The 15,543-nt window shown below is 34.2% G+C and overlaps 3 protein-coding genes across 5 annotated transcripts; 1 reads left to right on the top strand and 2 right to left on the bottom strand.

Moving 5' to 3' along the window:
- Window positions 1–438: 438 nt before the first annotated feature.
- Window positions 439–3,711, bottom strand: LOC123714415 (terminal uridylyltransferase cid1-like). Its single transcript, XM_045668655.1, has 3 exons — window positions 3,708–3,711; window positions 2,790–2,843; window positions 439–1,589 (listed from the first exon to the last, which is right to left on the bottom strand). The coding sequence occupies exons 1-3, from the start codon at window positions 3,709–3,711 to the stop codon at window positions 697–699; spliced, it is 951 nt and encodes a 316-aa protein (XP_045524611.1). The 3' UTR covers window positions 439–696.
- A 979-nt stretch (window positions 3,712–4,690) lies between these two features.
- On the top strand, window positions 4,691–6,585 carry LOC123713912 (poly(A) RNA polymerase cid11-like). Its single transcript, XM_045667792.1, has 3 exons — window positions 4,691–4,899; window positions 5,029–5,181; window positions 5,397–6,585. The coding sequence occupies exons 1-3, from the start codon at window positions 4,884–4,886 to the stop codon at window positions 6,437–6,439; spliced, it is 1,212 nt and encodes a 403-aa protein (XP_045523748.1). The 5' UTR covers window positions 4,691–4,883; the 3' UTR covers window positions 6,440–6,585.
- A 928-nt stretch (window positions 6,586–7,513) lies between these two features.
- LOC123713911 (acid phosphatase type 7) lies at window positions 7,514–13,631 on the bottom strand. 3 transcript variants are annotated; one of them, XM_045667791.1, is made up of 9 exons: window positions 13,116–13,626; window positions 11,859–12,053; window positions 10,902–11,208; window positions 10,385–10,591; window positions 9,119–9,237; window positions 8,491–8,626; window positions 7,980–8,041; window positions 7,807–7,898; window positions 7,514–7,694 (listed from the first exon to the last, which is right to left on the bottom strand). In XM_045667791.1, exons 1-9 carry the CDS (start codon window positions 13,231–13,233, stop codon window positions 7,611–7,613), a joined length of 1,320 nt encoding a protein of 439 aa, XP_045523747.1. In that variant the 5' UTR covers window positions 13,234–13,626; the 3' UTR covers window positions 7,514–7,610. The 3 variants fall into 3 exon arrangements, 2 of the variants coding, with proteins under 2 accessions (XP_045523747.1, XP_045523746.1); XM_045667790.1 differs by lacking the exon at window positions 9,119–9,237 and adding an exon at window positions 8,809–8,927 and having other exon boundaries at window positions 13,116–13,625; XR_006754247.1 differs by lacking the exons at window positions 7,514–7,694; window positions 7,807–7,898 and adding an exon at window positions 8,809–8,927 and having other exon boundaries at window positions 13,116–13,631.
- Between the last annotated feature and the right edge of the window lie 1,912 nt (window positions 13,632–15,543).

The following is a 15,543-nucleotide window of genomic DNA, read 5'->3' as shown; positions in this document are numbered from 1 at the left end:
CTTGTATCTGCTTATGTACCCGACCCTGTTTGTTCCGAGTATGGCGGGTTATGCAACTACGCCTCAGAAGAGTCTTTATCAGTGTATTTATTTAAGATACTTACGGATGGGGTTCATAATCTGGCTATAATGAAGAGACTGTTTTACGGGTACCAAGTAGAAACCTGAGGCTTCCGTCTAAAATTTTGGATGTACCGCGTGCACGATCTAACTTGGTTAGCGAAACGCCATTCACGCGAGCAATACAAATTATTTATAAACAAAATTTCTATTGAGGTAGACCTATTTGTTCGTACAAAGTACGTACGTTAGTTATAAGATTTAGGCATATAAATATATTTTTACGTAGGATAATCGGTGTGGGTATTATGTTGTTGTTCTATCGAATTAGTAGCAACTGTTAAGATATAATGTTGAATAATTAAAATAAAAATAAACTCCAAGTAATATATTTTAATTCCAATTTATAATGTTATAGCTTATAATTTCTAATTACATAACATAAAAAACTAAACATTTGAACATAAAAGTGCCTTGTAGCTAGTACAAATTTAGAAAAAGATAACTGCGAATAAACTTGCCTGCCATTTTGTAATTAAAAAAAAAAATTCAACTCAGTGATTTTGTTACCGGTGACAATTATTTTTTGTCGCCCGTATCTTGTCGGAGCCCTACATTACACACGTTACACTAGATTTATTTTCCATATGAATTCAAGAGTTTCCGAAGAAAGTAATCTTCAGATTCATGTTCATATATTGACGCGGCATTCTTCATAAGCTTTACGATACACCCGGCTGTTTGAGATTTTACAGTAACACCCGCATTTCGCGAATGATTGAAAGGGTCCTGAATACAGAAAGGAGTATCTAAAACAAGGGCCGGAAGATTATGTTCCATAACATTTACCCAATAAATCTCGTAGACCGATGGAATTTTCTCGACGTTGGCAAAACTTTTTCTCTTTATTAAATCACCGGTATATAATGAAATAATATTATTTTTAAAATCCAAAACCGAATAGAAACGAAAAAACTCGCCTAATAACTCGTATACACTTTTTGGATTATCATTCAAATTGACAACACGAGCAAATTCCGTATTCCAATTGTCGGTTTCTTCCATCTCGACATTTAGCTGGAGAAACTCAATTGTTGGTAATATACGTTCTGTTTGTAAAAAGAATATTACCAGTAATATTAGACAGTAATTAGACATTAGATATCTACCCGTGATTTTATTGATTTTAGCCCAATATTTAACTATAAACATCAGAGGTAGGATACGCTCCTCACTGGATATCAAATATTGGAGTAAAAGTGAATTTTTCAATGCGCCTCGACCAGAGAAAGTAACATCGCAAAAGATTTTGGTTTCCCTGTGCTTAAAATTGACTTTAGGGATCATTGTTTTAGTAAATACTTTAACGTTAACAAATGTTTTATTTTTAAGAAGAGCTCTATGAGTACGTAATGCGAGTTGCACGGCATCCTCGCCGACATCGAGCGGTATATTCACGAAGCAGTCTATGTCGCTGTTTTTCAGGGCTAGACCGGTTAAAATTGATCCAAATTCCTCCAACTGAGAGCCTGTTAGCGGAAGGATTAAATGTTATTATTTTTTATAGATACAGAGAAAAAACCGTGTAAGGTGTCCAACAGTTAGCGATCTCTACTTAACATTATACAGCTAACTAAAAAGTTAATCTTAATAATTACTATTGGTACAAATTAATATTCCATTTTGTGTTAATAGTCTATTAATCAAGGAAAGGTATTCAATCTGAACCATCGTTAATGGTGTTCCCGTGATAATTTGTCCATGCACAGGCGCTCAAGTCTTAGGATTAAAGAAATTATATTATTAGTTAATAATTGATGTGCTATAGGTACAGATAAATGTGAATTATTGTTTGTTAATAACAGATAGAAATCTGAATCTTCCGATAGAAAAGTTTAAGTGAAGAAAAGGAGTGAAAACCTTCTCGAAAACAGCAGTAAGTTTCTTAAAAACCTTATATTTTATTCGCTCCAAAAGTACATTTTATTCTAAAGACGATTTAGACTTTATTGAACAAAAATCGTACTTAAAATGATTATTTCCATACGTAAAATAATCGTCGTACATTCGACACAAAATAGATCAACTCATTTGTTATGATAGGCTATTATAACAATTTGATTAATGCGCAGAATTCTTTGATGTCGCCGATAGCTCTAGTACATAGCGCCGCGCACCGCTTTGTGCTTTGCACTTTATTTTGAATTTTTTATAAGGAATTTTTTAGTTTATTACGTTGTTAGATAAAACGTAATCGCCTTTAGAATAAAGTGCACAATTTGAACAAATAATATATTAAGGTCTAAGTAAAAAACTTACTACTGTTTCCTAGAAGGTTTTCACTCCTTTTTTCCTCCTTTATATAACTTTCAACGGATTAAGTTTAGTGATGTCTAAGAAAATTCTATTTGTTGTAAGAAAACATTAATTCACATTAGGGACAAAACCTATAGTTTATTGCTGTCTGTTCCTCTATGTTTTCTACTAAACTTTAACTTCTTTATTCGTAAGACGTATATTTTATAAGCGCGATCAAGGGATCGGAACCTGTGGACAATTTACGTAACGAATTTAGGTCACACCTCACAACGATAAATCGAATGAGAAGTGGGAGGTCAAAAGGTAAGTATTATAGGGCAGGGCAGGAGATGGCCCGCGCGGGCTCTATATTTTTACTACATACAATATGTTCTAAAAACGAATAAACATTGTGACCAAACACAAAATACCATCCGTATCACCTCGACGTCCGTCGTTCCAAAACTGAGCGTTTTCTAAGGCAGTTTTTGCCGCGCACCACCACTATGTGGAACCAGCTGCCCACTGAAGTATTTTCGAACCAATTCGACTTAGGGTCCTTCAAGAAAAGAGCGTACCAATTCTTGAAAGGCCGGCAACGCACTTGCGAGCCTTCTGGCAATGTGAGTGTCCATGGGCGGCGGTATCGCTTCACATCAGGTGAGCCACTTGCCCGTTTGCCTGCTATTACATAAAAAAAACAGCTTAACATTTTTAATTCAAATTTGCAAATCGTTTAAGATCATTGAGCCCTAAAAAATAATACGGGGGCATAACGGGGAACTACGCTATAGATTGTATATTAGAATATAATAACATAGATATCATGAATTGGAATTCTAGATAAATAAATAAATCAGATTGAAAGTAACACAACAAGTTACCATATCTACTGTAGGTATTGTTAAAATGTTTTCTTTAACTTCTATAATTGTCTCGCGACTTAAAGCTATTTCGTTGGTAAATGTAGCAGTATTTATATAACTATTTACCTTTTCATATGCTTGCAAGTACAGAATCCAAATCGTACATGACGATTCTCCGGTTTTTGCGTTCCTCGTCGGATATCTTTATATAATTTATTATTTCTTTTATTTGTGTATTAAAATCACCATCAAAGCTGAGACAAGAGGGGTTTATGTATTCTGAAATTCAAATATTCGGTTAGGGTAGTACTAATTAAAGACACCTTTACGTCATAATATTATTGGAATATGTTTGTATCTTGGAGCTATAAATGTCTGACAAGGATAACTATTCTACTAAACATTAAACAATCTTGACTAATAGTGGTCGTTAGCAGATGTTACATATTCTCAAATAATCTAAATTGTATAATCATTACTCACCCATTTCTTTCTATTTTATTTGAAATAAAACTCAACTATGTAGTATATACTTCGGTACTTCGTATCACGCATATAGTAGAATATAATAGAATGCCAACAAGTGATGCTAGCTCCTACAGATTATTCCCCTAGGACGAACTTAAAAAAGACCTGAACATTAACCAAAGGTACATTCAAGCTATACATAGATTTTTGATATTTCAGCTATAGCCACCCTAACCGAAAATAAGACTTGGCTTAAAGGTCTCGTTACCACGCCATAAAATTAAATAAATATATATATATATATATAGCCACGCTTGAAGTTTATGTTTGGTTTAGTTTTTTAGTTGGGTTTTAAGCTTAATATGAACAACTAAACTATTATATTCAATTCAATTAAAAACAAATTAAATTAGAATTTTTTAAAATAAGAGTTATTTTATATGTACAAATTGCCCATAATGATACTCTTCTCTATATTTCTCCCATAAACATAGGTAAAACAGAAAAAGCTAGCAAGCTTATGAGATCATTACAAACATTTTAAAGACTTTTCAAATCAGATATACCCGTCCATAGACAATCACTTACTGTCAAAGAGTATATAGAGTAATCGCTTCGTTTTACTTAATATTTTGTTCTATATTTTTTATTAGTTTTATATTATTTTTTGTTGACATGTGGCCATGTATGGGCTGTAAATAAATAAATTATTATAATTGTAGCGTAAGAAAAAGTAATAATATCCACACATTGATTGAATGTAGAGGAGGTATTTTCCCTATGACCCGAGTCTTACATCCAGGGGCTTCAGTTAGAATCTCTGTTCGAGAAGCGTGACCGCCAAAGGAATTTACACATATATATTATATTATTATTATATATATATATATATATGGAAAATGGTCACGTGACAAAGCGTGAGCTCATGTCATTCTCATACAAATTTGTTTAGCATTGGCTGGTTACGCCTGTCTAAACATGACTCTGTCTAGTCTCTGCAGCAGGCTATTAAAGGACTTACACACCACAAAGATTAATATTAGTAACAGACAATATTTTTCTAAAATTATTATAATTTTAACATCATATTTTACGTAGTAAAAAAATATTGTATTTTTTTATAGAAAATTTGTATTCATGTGAATCTTTTGAAACTTGAGAACAAGTGTATTTATTAAGACTAATAAAATAATGAGTTATCACACAGGTAAGAGTGCAGTCCAGTTCGGAACACCATTGTTAGTTCTGTTAGGAGAAAGTTGCGATACAATAGCAAATGTTCGAGGAGTCAATTTAGCAACATTCATTACTTTATTTTTTATTGTGTTTTTTTTAGATATCTTAGATACCACAAATGTAAGTTTTGATGGAGATTTTCATACACAAATTAAACATTTAATGGAATACATTCGAATGAGTCGAGATGAAGTGGAAAGATTACAATTATTATTTAATGATTTACAAGAAATATTTGAAAATACTTGGAAAGGTACATTTGTTTACTTACTAGTACTAATTTGCTCTTGTTTTACCTGAGCTGTAGTAGTTACAGATTTTGATATTATAATATTTAGGAAATGAAGCCTATCTTTTAACTTATTATTTTAATAAAACTAATTGTTCTATTTGCATTTAAAATTTATGTAATGAAACGATGTCAATATTAAATTAACACTTCATTACTAATTTACTTAATTATTATAGGTTCTAAGTTAGAGGTGTTTGGATCAGTTGTAACAGGTCTAGCACTCCGAAGCAGTGATGTTGATTGTTTAGTTAATCTTCCACCATGGTTGGATATGCCAAGGGCAGATTTTGTAATAGAAGCTCGGAAGATATTACAAAGAAATCGTAAATTTCAAAACATATTTGCAATAACAAAAGCTAAGGTCCCTATAGTGCAATTTACTTATGTACCAACAAATACTCACTGTGATGTGAGTTTTTCTACCCGTGCTGCAGTTAAGAATTCCAAACTTCTGGAATATTTGATATTAAGTGATGAACGCATACTTACCCTAATGGTTCTTGTCAAGTATTGGTCAAAGATTCAATGCTTCACGGGCATGAACTTAATGTCAAGTTACAGTCTTACATTACTATTCTTATTTTACTTACAACAAAAGAATATTTTACCCTCAATAAGAAGTTTGCAGCAAAATGTTACTGAAGATATTGAAGATAACTGGAACACGGCATTTTCACACTCTGTAAGTAAATCCAGTAACAACGATAGCTTGTACACATTGTTTGGTGGATTTCTCAAATATTATGAGAATTTTAATTTTAAAAAATATGTTATATCACTGTACACTGGGACTTTAATTGATAGAGAGAAATTTAAGAGTTTAGAAAATCTACCAGAAGAGTTTGAATTATATAAAATAAATGTTACCAGAAATATTTGTCAACCATTGAGGATTGATACAATGATGTGTATTCAAGACCCATTTAACCATAGCCGCAATTGCGGTGTTTCTGTTCATCCCAAGTTGGCTCTTAGAATTATTCATCTTTTTAGTAGTGCAGTCAAAATTTATGAATCAGAAACTGAAGCAATATTTTTAAAAAAACTGCTCCACACTAATGAAAAACCGCTAACTGAATTTAGGCCCACATTCAGGAACTTTGTAGCTAAAAAGGGTGGTATTCAGAAGAACCACAAGCACCAGTGGAACCGTGGCCAGTTAAAACAAAAGGGAAGAAAATTCAAGCAACAATTTAAACATAATAGAAATCAGAGATAAAGTTTATTTCTGCTTTATTGTCATAAGTATATTAAATAATTGGGGTCATCACTACGAAGTATGAATTTGTGGTGATGGTACATCTTTTTGACAAAATGTGATTCTCGTAGTTTGAGCAAATGTTTGAAATAAATGTTTTCTACATTTGTTTTGTTTCCAAGCATGTAAAATGCAAATAAAAACAAGCATATACTTTTAATCTCATTTTGTAGAACTTTTTTTGACTAACCAAAATTGATCAATTACTTTTCCCTTAATGTCAACGGATACCTGTAATAAAATTAAATCTTATTAAAATGAGTAGCTATTAACCATCCTGTTCCTAATCATATGTCTTATGATCAGTTACAGATGTTTTCATGTTTACAGATATTGAAAATGAAAAGTGAAATATAATTTTCTATAATAATATAGGAAAATAAAGTTATTTGAGTATACATTCACATCCCATATACTGCATAGCTATGGGAATTACCATTTACTAAATATTATATATATATAAATTATGATTTTAAAGAATCGCATGAAACTGCTCAATATGGACATAGTATTCAAATGTTTTAGGCAACTAGGAGGGTAGATAGGAAAAAAACAATTCATAATCTCACCTGCTCAAAATAGATATGAGTGTTGTTGAAAGCCTTGAGTTTGGTGTAGCCATAGTCTTGAGAGCGAAAAGCGGACCATTCCTTCGGGGCATCTGTCACGAATAGTCGAATATTTGATAAATATATTTGTACACAAAATCTCTTAAGCGTGCGTGTAGAAAGTAAGTCTTAGAAGCCCTTTCATCAGCCCTAAAGTCATGTAATATTAAATGCATCAAATGACACTTACGCTGAAAGTGGTCCCTTCCTTCCTGACATCCCGCCGAGCCCGTCACCAAGTGCACTGGCGCTCTATGCAAAGTTTACGATTATTTCACTCTATTGTACTTACTAGACAATTTAAAAGTCAAATTCTGCCGAAACTAGTTTTGATTCACGTCTACACAAACAAAAGGATTTGTGATTTTAAAAGCGCTCAATACTAGTTCCGGCTTTTCAGTTTTCCCATAGAAATAATAGGCAATTCTATAAAAAATCATTTATTAAGTACCGACACAGTCGGTATCACAAATTCTTTGGAAAAATGTAACATTAGTCGGTTTCGCTCGAAGCACTCGCGTTGGCTACGAATCGAAGTGATAAGCTTCATGTTTGTCCTTCACTATCCACACGGAGTCTATTACGCGACCGTCTTCGTCCACGTCCACCTGAAAAAAAAAAGTACTTTTTACTTGTTTCGTGTTATAAAAAAAAACTTATAAAAGATCAGTAAAATAGCAATTGAGAAAGTAATGAATTATGGTACCAAGTGAGCGTTACCTGTTCGAAATAAACATGCGTGTGATTGTAGGCCTTGAAACGCGTATATCCGTAGTCACTGGAACGAAACGCGGACCACGCCGGGGGACGAGCTGCAATGACATTCGTTTACACATACCAAAAACTATGAATATTATTAGTCGGCGTTTATCAATTTAGTCCAAATGTCTTACGCTTAAAGCCGTCCGTGTCTTCCTGACAACCCGCCGAACCGGTTATTATGTGTACCGGTGCCCTGCAAGAGGAGATATTAAGTGAAATAATCGAAATCGTTGCAATATGATTTTAAATTAATAAAAAGACAAAATAAAGGCAAAAGAATCCATGCGAAAAGCTTAAATGGGTAACTTTAAAAAATATCATTTATTTACCACGTCGATGCGCATTTATCCTCCACACCGGTTTACGCGATGATGTTTTAAATCCCAAATGAGAACTATTTTCAAGTAAGTTTCTCAGAATATGAATTTACGGGAAATCGCCCGAAACCTGTGTTTAATAATGTACAAAATCTGTGGCAGTGTATTGTTTCGTCGGCGACCCATTAATTTTCGGCACGTACGGAAGAAACGAATTATTCGTCGCATCTTTTATTTCGGGACGTAAAATAAATATATTTTTGCCGGTTCATTCCGTCGTTCGGTGGATGAACTGCTCTTTAGCCAAAAGCAAAAACTAACTCACCGCGGGTTAACGTACGGTCGCTCCGACGAGCCGTTGTACACTTTGAGATCGTAGAGGGGCCAAGTGCGTTCGTACGAGTGTTCGTGGGCCCAGATCACCACGTCCACCCCGAAGTCGCGCAACAGCGGTTCCAGGCCTGCGGAAGCACAATAATATATTGACTAATTCGAGAATTCTTTCTCTATCTCGTTCTGTTGAATCTCTTTTAAAATCGTCCGACAAATATCTGTTATAACACGGTACCGGATCGAATAACGAGAAAAGGCTAAAAGTATATAGTGAGATCTAAATTAGCAGCGATACGAAGAAATCACTCACGAAAGGCCCCGAAGAGCGGCAGCCCCTTCCTCGTGTACTCGACGCTGCAGTCGATGTCGTCCGAATTGCTGCAGTACATCGGTCTGTGGCCGAACAGAACGAGCCAAGGCCGCTTCGCCCTGCAAGGCACGTCGGCCCACTCACTCCGAGGGGAAGACCTCAACGATCGATCCGATATCCGACCATACGTATCTCACTCGAAAACCCAGTTTTTACAAATATAGCTGGCTCCGAACCGAATTAATAACATTTTATTATAAATCTAACTTAGAGAGGGCATAAAACTCTCAAACGAAACGGACTCACTCACCGAAGCCTAAAGCTGGCAAGCCGACGCGATTGGGCAGGAAGTTGTTCCAGCAATCATCCGCGATATTGCTGCAGACCATGGGCCTGTGGCCGTATAGTATGATCCAGGGTCGTTCGGCCCTGTAAACCGGTCGGCAGTTTTAGTGGGCAGTCTCGTCCATATCAATTAATGTTTGAAGTAAGATAAGAGAAGTACTGTGGACATCAGACGGACGGAAAGGGAGGGAGAGAGGTAAACGTTATTTAGAAACAGAATGGCGAAACTCTAATTGATCAACATCATCTTTAGTCCTATCACAGAACGCATCATCGTTTCGTCTTTCATTTGTCACCGAGCCCCCCCCCCCCGGCCCACCTAGAGGGAGAATCCTGCAACTACTAGTGGTTAGTCGAGAAGTTGTATGTCTCAGCCTTAGCGAATAATACTTTGATAGCGCGATTTAGACTGTAGGTACTTTAAAATTGTATCCGACATCTACTAAAACAATGTTATAAAAGATAACGAGACGAAAATATAGAGCATGAACATTCGAAAGAGCGTCAATAGAGATACGTATAGTTGAATAAAGTCTCGGCCGAGTTGAAAGACTCAAGGAACCCAAAGAAGAGCATCCCTTTGCGCTGGGGCACAGAGTTGTCACAGGCCCGTATGGTTGTTGCAAAACATGGGCCGGTGACGCGTCGCTATCGCCCACGGGCGTAATGATCTGACAACATGATACTCAACTGTGTGCCTCAAGGCAAAGGAATTTTTTGTTAAACAGTGGAAAGGACTCGAGGCTAACCGGATGTCAGCCAAGTGACGCTCACACTTTTAGGATATGTATTTTTGAACTCTTCCAGAAAGAGTAGAACACAAAACAAGTAAACAGGAATACTTTCGGTTTGGTGAATATAATGAACCGGGAGTTGTATTAATTACCCTTTAACACGACGTGACAGCATTTATTAAAAACAACCAATCAGATAAAATGCTATTAATTAAAAAAAAATAGATTTTGACAATATCCGTGATAATTTGATTCTCCTAATAAACATAGGTGAGGCGTCTGCGCCTGACACACGACATTGGTTTATTGGATTTAAGGCACGCACGGTTTCCTGACAATATTTTTCCTCATCATACGAGCGTATGTTCATTGTGCACATAGAAAGTACAAAGGCGGCTTTCGAACCTACGACCGCAGTGACGACGAAACTTATACATAGGTAAATAACCAAATAGAAGGTCGTCAAGGGTGTTCCATCGCCGGTCGGGTCTCAATACCTGTTCTCCGGCTTGTTAGCTTCGCTGAGATCCCTCTGCAGCCACTCGAATTGCTCCGAGAGCATCTTGAGTCCGAATTCGAGGAAGTAGTAGTACTCGGTGGAGATGGAGACGAAGTGGACGGGACCCAGATCGAACGAGTAGAACATGCTCTCCCAGCGCTCGTGGTTCGGCATCGAGAAACGGTTGCGGTAGTTGCTGAAGTTACTGAAATATCGGTGAGTGGTCTTACTATCACTTGTACTCTATTGGAGACTGTTTAATTTTTATTATTACTTTTATACCCCAGTCTCAGCTTTAATGTCAAATAAACTTTTCTTGAACTATCATTTTTTACAATAAAGACTGGATTAACATGTAACCAAATATAAACAAAGCCCAGCAGAGGTGAAAATTTATAATAGTCTCCTATGCATATTGCATATTATAATATAAGTTCCGTCCACCGGTGACCATATTTTGAAGGTCACATACATCTTGAACTTGACTATTAGAGAAAACAAAAAGAAGTACTCACTAAGCGGCCTCGTGGTTTCCAGGACAGGTCATATAAGGCACGGAAGCCGCCAATGGCTGGATCTGCCTCATGAACTCGTCGCCGACGAGGGCGTTGTCAGTGTCCATGTCATAGGCAAAGTCTCCCACGTGGAGGATCACGTCGAAGTGGCCTCGCTGCGCCTCGTCTTGCAGGTACGACAATGAATGGGCATTCTTATTCCCCATATCTCCGTAGATGGCAGCCCGTAACACCCACTTCTCCCCCTCTGGCGGCGTCTTGAAGGAGAACAGCTCTGACCACCCATATACAGACCCCGCATGATATTCTGAAGCATAATTCCGGTACGAATATTGAGTAGATTTGTTAAACGAGTTCTTTATTGTTTTGGTCGGACACGCTAATCTTAATAACTTACAAGAATGGCTCGAATTTAAAAGTTCTGATTAGATAGTAAATTTTTGGAAAGCTATTTATCCTCATGATACTTCCTTAAGAGCATGTATTAAAGATTTAGCAAAATAACGATATATATATTACTTTTTAAATCTACTGTTACGTTTACTACGAAAAATGTATGTAGGATGTTTTATGAAAAATTCTCAAGATTCAGATGTTGTTAACTCCGTGAACTAATATTTTAAGGACTTCTAATCTAATTGCTTCTAAAGTAATTCATAATAGCCAATAAGTGTTTCTAAATATGATATTAATTTTTCATCTAGTATGTAATTAATCATAAATATTTAATTATTAATAACATTACTGGCTACAATTTGATTTTAATATTTTTGGAGATAACATATATTAAAAAAGTTGCACAAAAAACACTAACTATATGCATGCATTTGTGATGCAGAATGGGTCTGAACTCAATAAATAATAACTATCATAACACAAAAATAGTAATTATAAAGTAAGTTTGTCAGTACTACATAAAATTGTTAAATGAGTAATATAATTAATCCACCAACATACCATATTTGGTATCAAACTTGAGATCTAGCAGAGTAACTCGATGTATCCACATATGTCGGTGCAGCTGACCACCATCTGTGAACTGGTGTCGTGTGCCCACAGCTTCTAAGCTCATCTCTCCCAAACCATATTGCACTCGAGACTCATGGGTGTTATTAAATGTTGTCCATGTGACTATTATGTCATTAGGTTTTGCTAAAATCCATTAAAAAAACATTCGTTTTTAATTATTATTAATAAATAAAAATAAGTGTAATTTATCCTACAAAGCAAATTCTCAAGGTTAGATAACCAATAAAAAATGTAAACAAGAATAAATAAAATATTAATTTGTTTGGAAAATATGTTTGGATAAAAATTACACCAGGCAGGACTTTTCATAAACAAAAATAACTAGAAAGTAATAAGTTATCAAATATCTATCTATATAATATTACAATTTGAGTATTTGATATTACTGAAACTAAACTAAAACAATTTCATAGGAATCATAAATTAGTAATAATATATTTAAATAGTAGAATTTGACTTTATTAATCAAGTTTATTAACTTGTTTAATGACCCCGTTTAATCTGTTTCTGTTTTAATACAAAGTTCAAAACATGTTTTTGTATTATTGTCCTCAAAACACTGATTATGTTATCACAAAATACATAAACTTCTAACTAATAATATAATCTATTTTATGAAGTGTAGGTGGTTTTGTCAGATATAAATTGTAATATTAATTTCCAGACTTATTAGCTGTAGCGGTAAAGGCGCTGAACCTTGAGGTTGTGTGTTCAAACCCAAGCTGTGAAGTTACCAATGTATTCTTTGACTTGTGCCAGTCACAACACCCTCAAATAAATAGCAAACAAAAAATTTATTAGATACAGATGAAATCCAAGGCCAAATCCATTATGAGTTGTAGCACCACTGAGTCATTAGTATTAAAGGTCCAAAAGGGTTTTTTTTTAAATATATAAACTAGTACCATAGTTTAATTATACATCAACAAAACATTTTGTTATAAGTATAATATTTAATATAGACAGTTTTATTACATTGATTGAAAATGACACAGTAAAAGTAATAAATTGACTAGTTTTATCCACATTCAAATACTTAAAGCAATTCCTTTTAAAAAAATAAAATTAATATTTTTAAGAATAATTATAAATCCATATTTATAAAAATACAATTGGGGTGGTACAAATAGGGAATGCCATTTAACAAACTAAGACTTAAACCCTACATAAAAAAAATATACTTACTCCCGAAAGCTATGTGTACTTGTTCAGGCTGGCAATATTGACAATCATAACCAGGATTTGCCTTAATTAGGCTTGTTGTTACATTTATAACTAATATTAACTGAATAAAAAACTTCATCGTTCTTTAATTTCCAATTACTGTTTCCAAAACACAGCCACTTCACAGCGCTATTGCACTACAACTATATTACTATACTATACAGTAGACATACTATCGATATATAGTGTGTTTAGTATTATTTATGACAACTTTCTGATAAAGAAATCAGATAATATTGTTTATAATTATAGTTTAATTTTTATCTCCTATTATTGAATTACAATTATCAATGCCCAAGTATTCAAAATCAAAACACTAATAATTGTAAGTTTGGCACACTATCATCACATCGGTATTTCCTCACTAATAAAAAAACCTTTTTACCCATAGATATCATATAAGACGCAATAGTAGTTATTAGAATAAAGACAACATTCTATATTCTGACATATATTACGTCGTCAACTTTAGTAATTGTTAAAATAATGAAGTTTGACCAGAGATAGAAGATTGAAGAAGCATTAAAATATGCCTCATTACTATCTACCCCTATATAACCAACAACTTTTTTTAAAGAAACGACGGACGATACAGACTAATACAGCACTGTAAAAAAATATATTTAATATTCTATTTAAGTACAAGTTATTAAGTAAAATATAATTTTCCACTTAATTCTCTTCTTCACTTGGAATGTTTTATGCCGACTCGGGCGTAAATAGTTTCATGGTGTATACATCTTTGGAAGGACTTTTTGGCCCATCAGACGATGTGAAATGTAAGTGAATTTTATTTGTCTATCTCGAAGCATTTCTTCTCTTCTGCTGTTGACAACAGATGCGAAGTAATATAGAATAACTGAAAACATTGAAACATTAAATTTTTATCGCATATATATAACATAAAAGTGTTTAAATCAATAGTTAACATCATTGCGTTCTTCAATTTTAATAATTGTATGATATTTTTATTGTAAAATTGTAGGTACTATTACGAGTATAGTATAAAAAATGTAGGGGCAGTTTTTTAATTGAAAATAAATTGTGATAGGTAAATAAATGTTTGTTGTGTTTGACTCGGTTAAAAGAGCATCATACATCATTTATATTATTTACTCCTACGGTTTTATATTATTCATAAAAATCAAATAGGTGACAGCTACTCTCTCAATACTTACTTGCATAAATAAAATATGCAGACACCATTGTGCTGACTTCAGATGTCGTTTCCATATTTTTGGCAACTTTGAGTGAGATAAGTATACTCCCGAAGAGCGATGCAATTAATAACAGCACTGCATATATCCAAGCAGTAAGTAGCCAGGGAAGAAGGAACTTTGGTTTTTTCTGTGGAACGTCAAATATAATGTTCATTCAAGCACGTGATTTGACATTCATGAATGAAGATATATAAAAACGTCCCACAAATAATCGTAGTCTTTTGACATTACAGGCACTGCGTACGCATTATAATTAGAATTTCATTCCTATGGTTACAGAGCAGACGCATTTTTATCGAATTACAAATATTTGCGAAGGATAAAATTCAGTCACTAAGCATGGCTCGAAGACCTTTTGAGAGTCGCGTTGTTGTCATATTTTATACCTGGTAAGCGCCATATGCCATGAGACAGGCCATGATGAATTTGATAACGGCTGCAGCGGCCACAACTATGTAACTTATTCTTCGTGTCTCGGTGTCTGGTCGCGGGAGTAAAGCCGCTGTTCCGTACACCAGAACCGTGCATGTTGACGTCATCTATAATAGGTTTATTAGTTTAATATTGTCTATATTCCAAACAGTGTTTCAAATAGTGGGTCAGTGGGTTTCCTGGGGAATAATCCAAATGGATACAAATATGTTTTGAGTAATGGAAATATAATAAGCAACATGATGCAAATAGTAATAGCGAAATATTTTCATTATAATATGAAAGTCATGCAATGAAAACGTTTAAAAGATACTAGTAGTAAATTATAGTACTTGTAAGTAATATTTATGTTCTTCAGACTCATGTCAAATACGTTAACTTGTTTACGAGTAAAACAAATTAAACAATACAAAAAAAAACATTTTGCGTCTTTATGTAATACCAGTTTTTTTCCTTACTTTACTCCTAACTAAGGTTAAAGCACCTTATATGGAAATTGTATTCGTTTTTACAACAAACTCCGAAGCGACATTAGAGAATTATCACTAAATAAATTCAAAGCCCTAAACGTAAATTAATCAATAAAGCTGTTTATAAATTTGACAACTATTCAAATCATCCTAATTCTTGGCATTGGTTTTCTCCAGTTCAAACAATTTGTATGACTCAGCAACTTGGCGATTAAAAAGAGTGGTGGAGAGTTCTATATATGGAAGTTCTTACCCGCTCTACGCCCT

This window comes from Pieris brassicae, chromosome 9 (assembly GCF_905147105.1).
Source record: "Pieris brassicae chromosome 9, ilPieBrab1.1, whole genome shotgun sequence".
Lineage (NCBI taxonomy): Eukaryota > Metazoa > Arthropoda > Insecta > Lepidoptera > Pieridae > Pieris > Pieris brassicae.
The sequence above is the reverse complement of the archived record's forward strand: the minus strand, read 5'-3'. Positions and strand labels throughout refer to the sequence as shown.

Coding starts and splice junctions, on each gene's coding strand:
- LOC123713911 (XM_045667791.1), bottom strand. CDS start 13,233: ATGAAGTTTTTTATTCAGTTAATATTAGTTATAAATGTAACAACAAGC. Junction 8,627..9,118: donor CTTGCCAGCTTTAGGCTTCG/GTGAGTGAGTCC, acceptor GTGCTTCCGCAG/GCCTGGAACCGCTGTTGCGC. Junction 7,899..7,979: donor AGACACGGACGGCTTTAAGC/GTAAGACATTTG, acceptor ATGTCATTGCAG/CTCGTCCCCCGGCGTGGTCC.
- LOC123714415 (XM_045668655.1), bottom strand. Junction 1,590..2,789: donor ACGTCGAGGTGATACGGATG/GTATTTTGTGTT, acceptor TTCCGCTAACAG/GCTCTCAGTTGGAGGAATTT.
- LOC123713912 (XM_045667792.1), top strand. Junction 5,182..5,396: donor ATTTGAAAATACTTGGAAAG/GTACATTTGTTT, acceptor TAATTATTATAG/GTTCTAAGTTAGAGGTGTTT.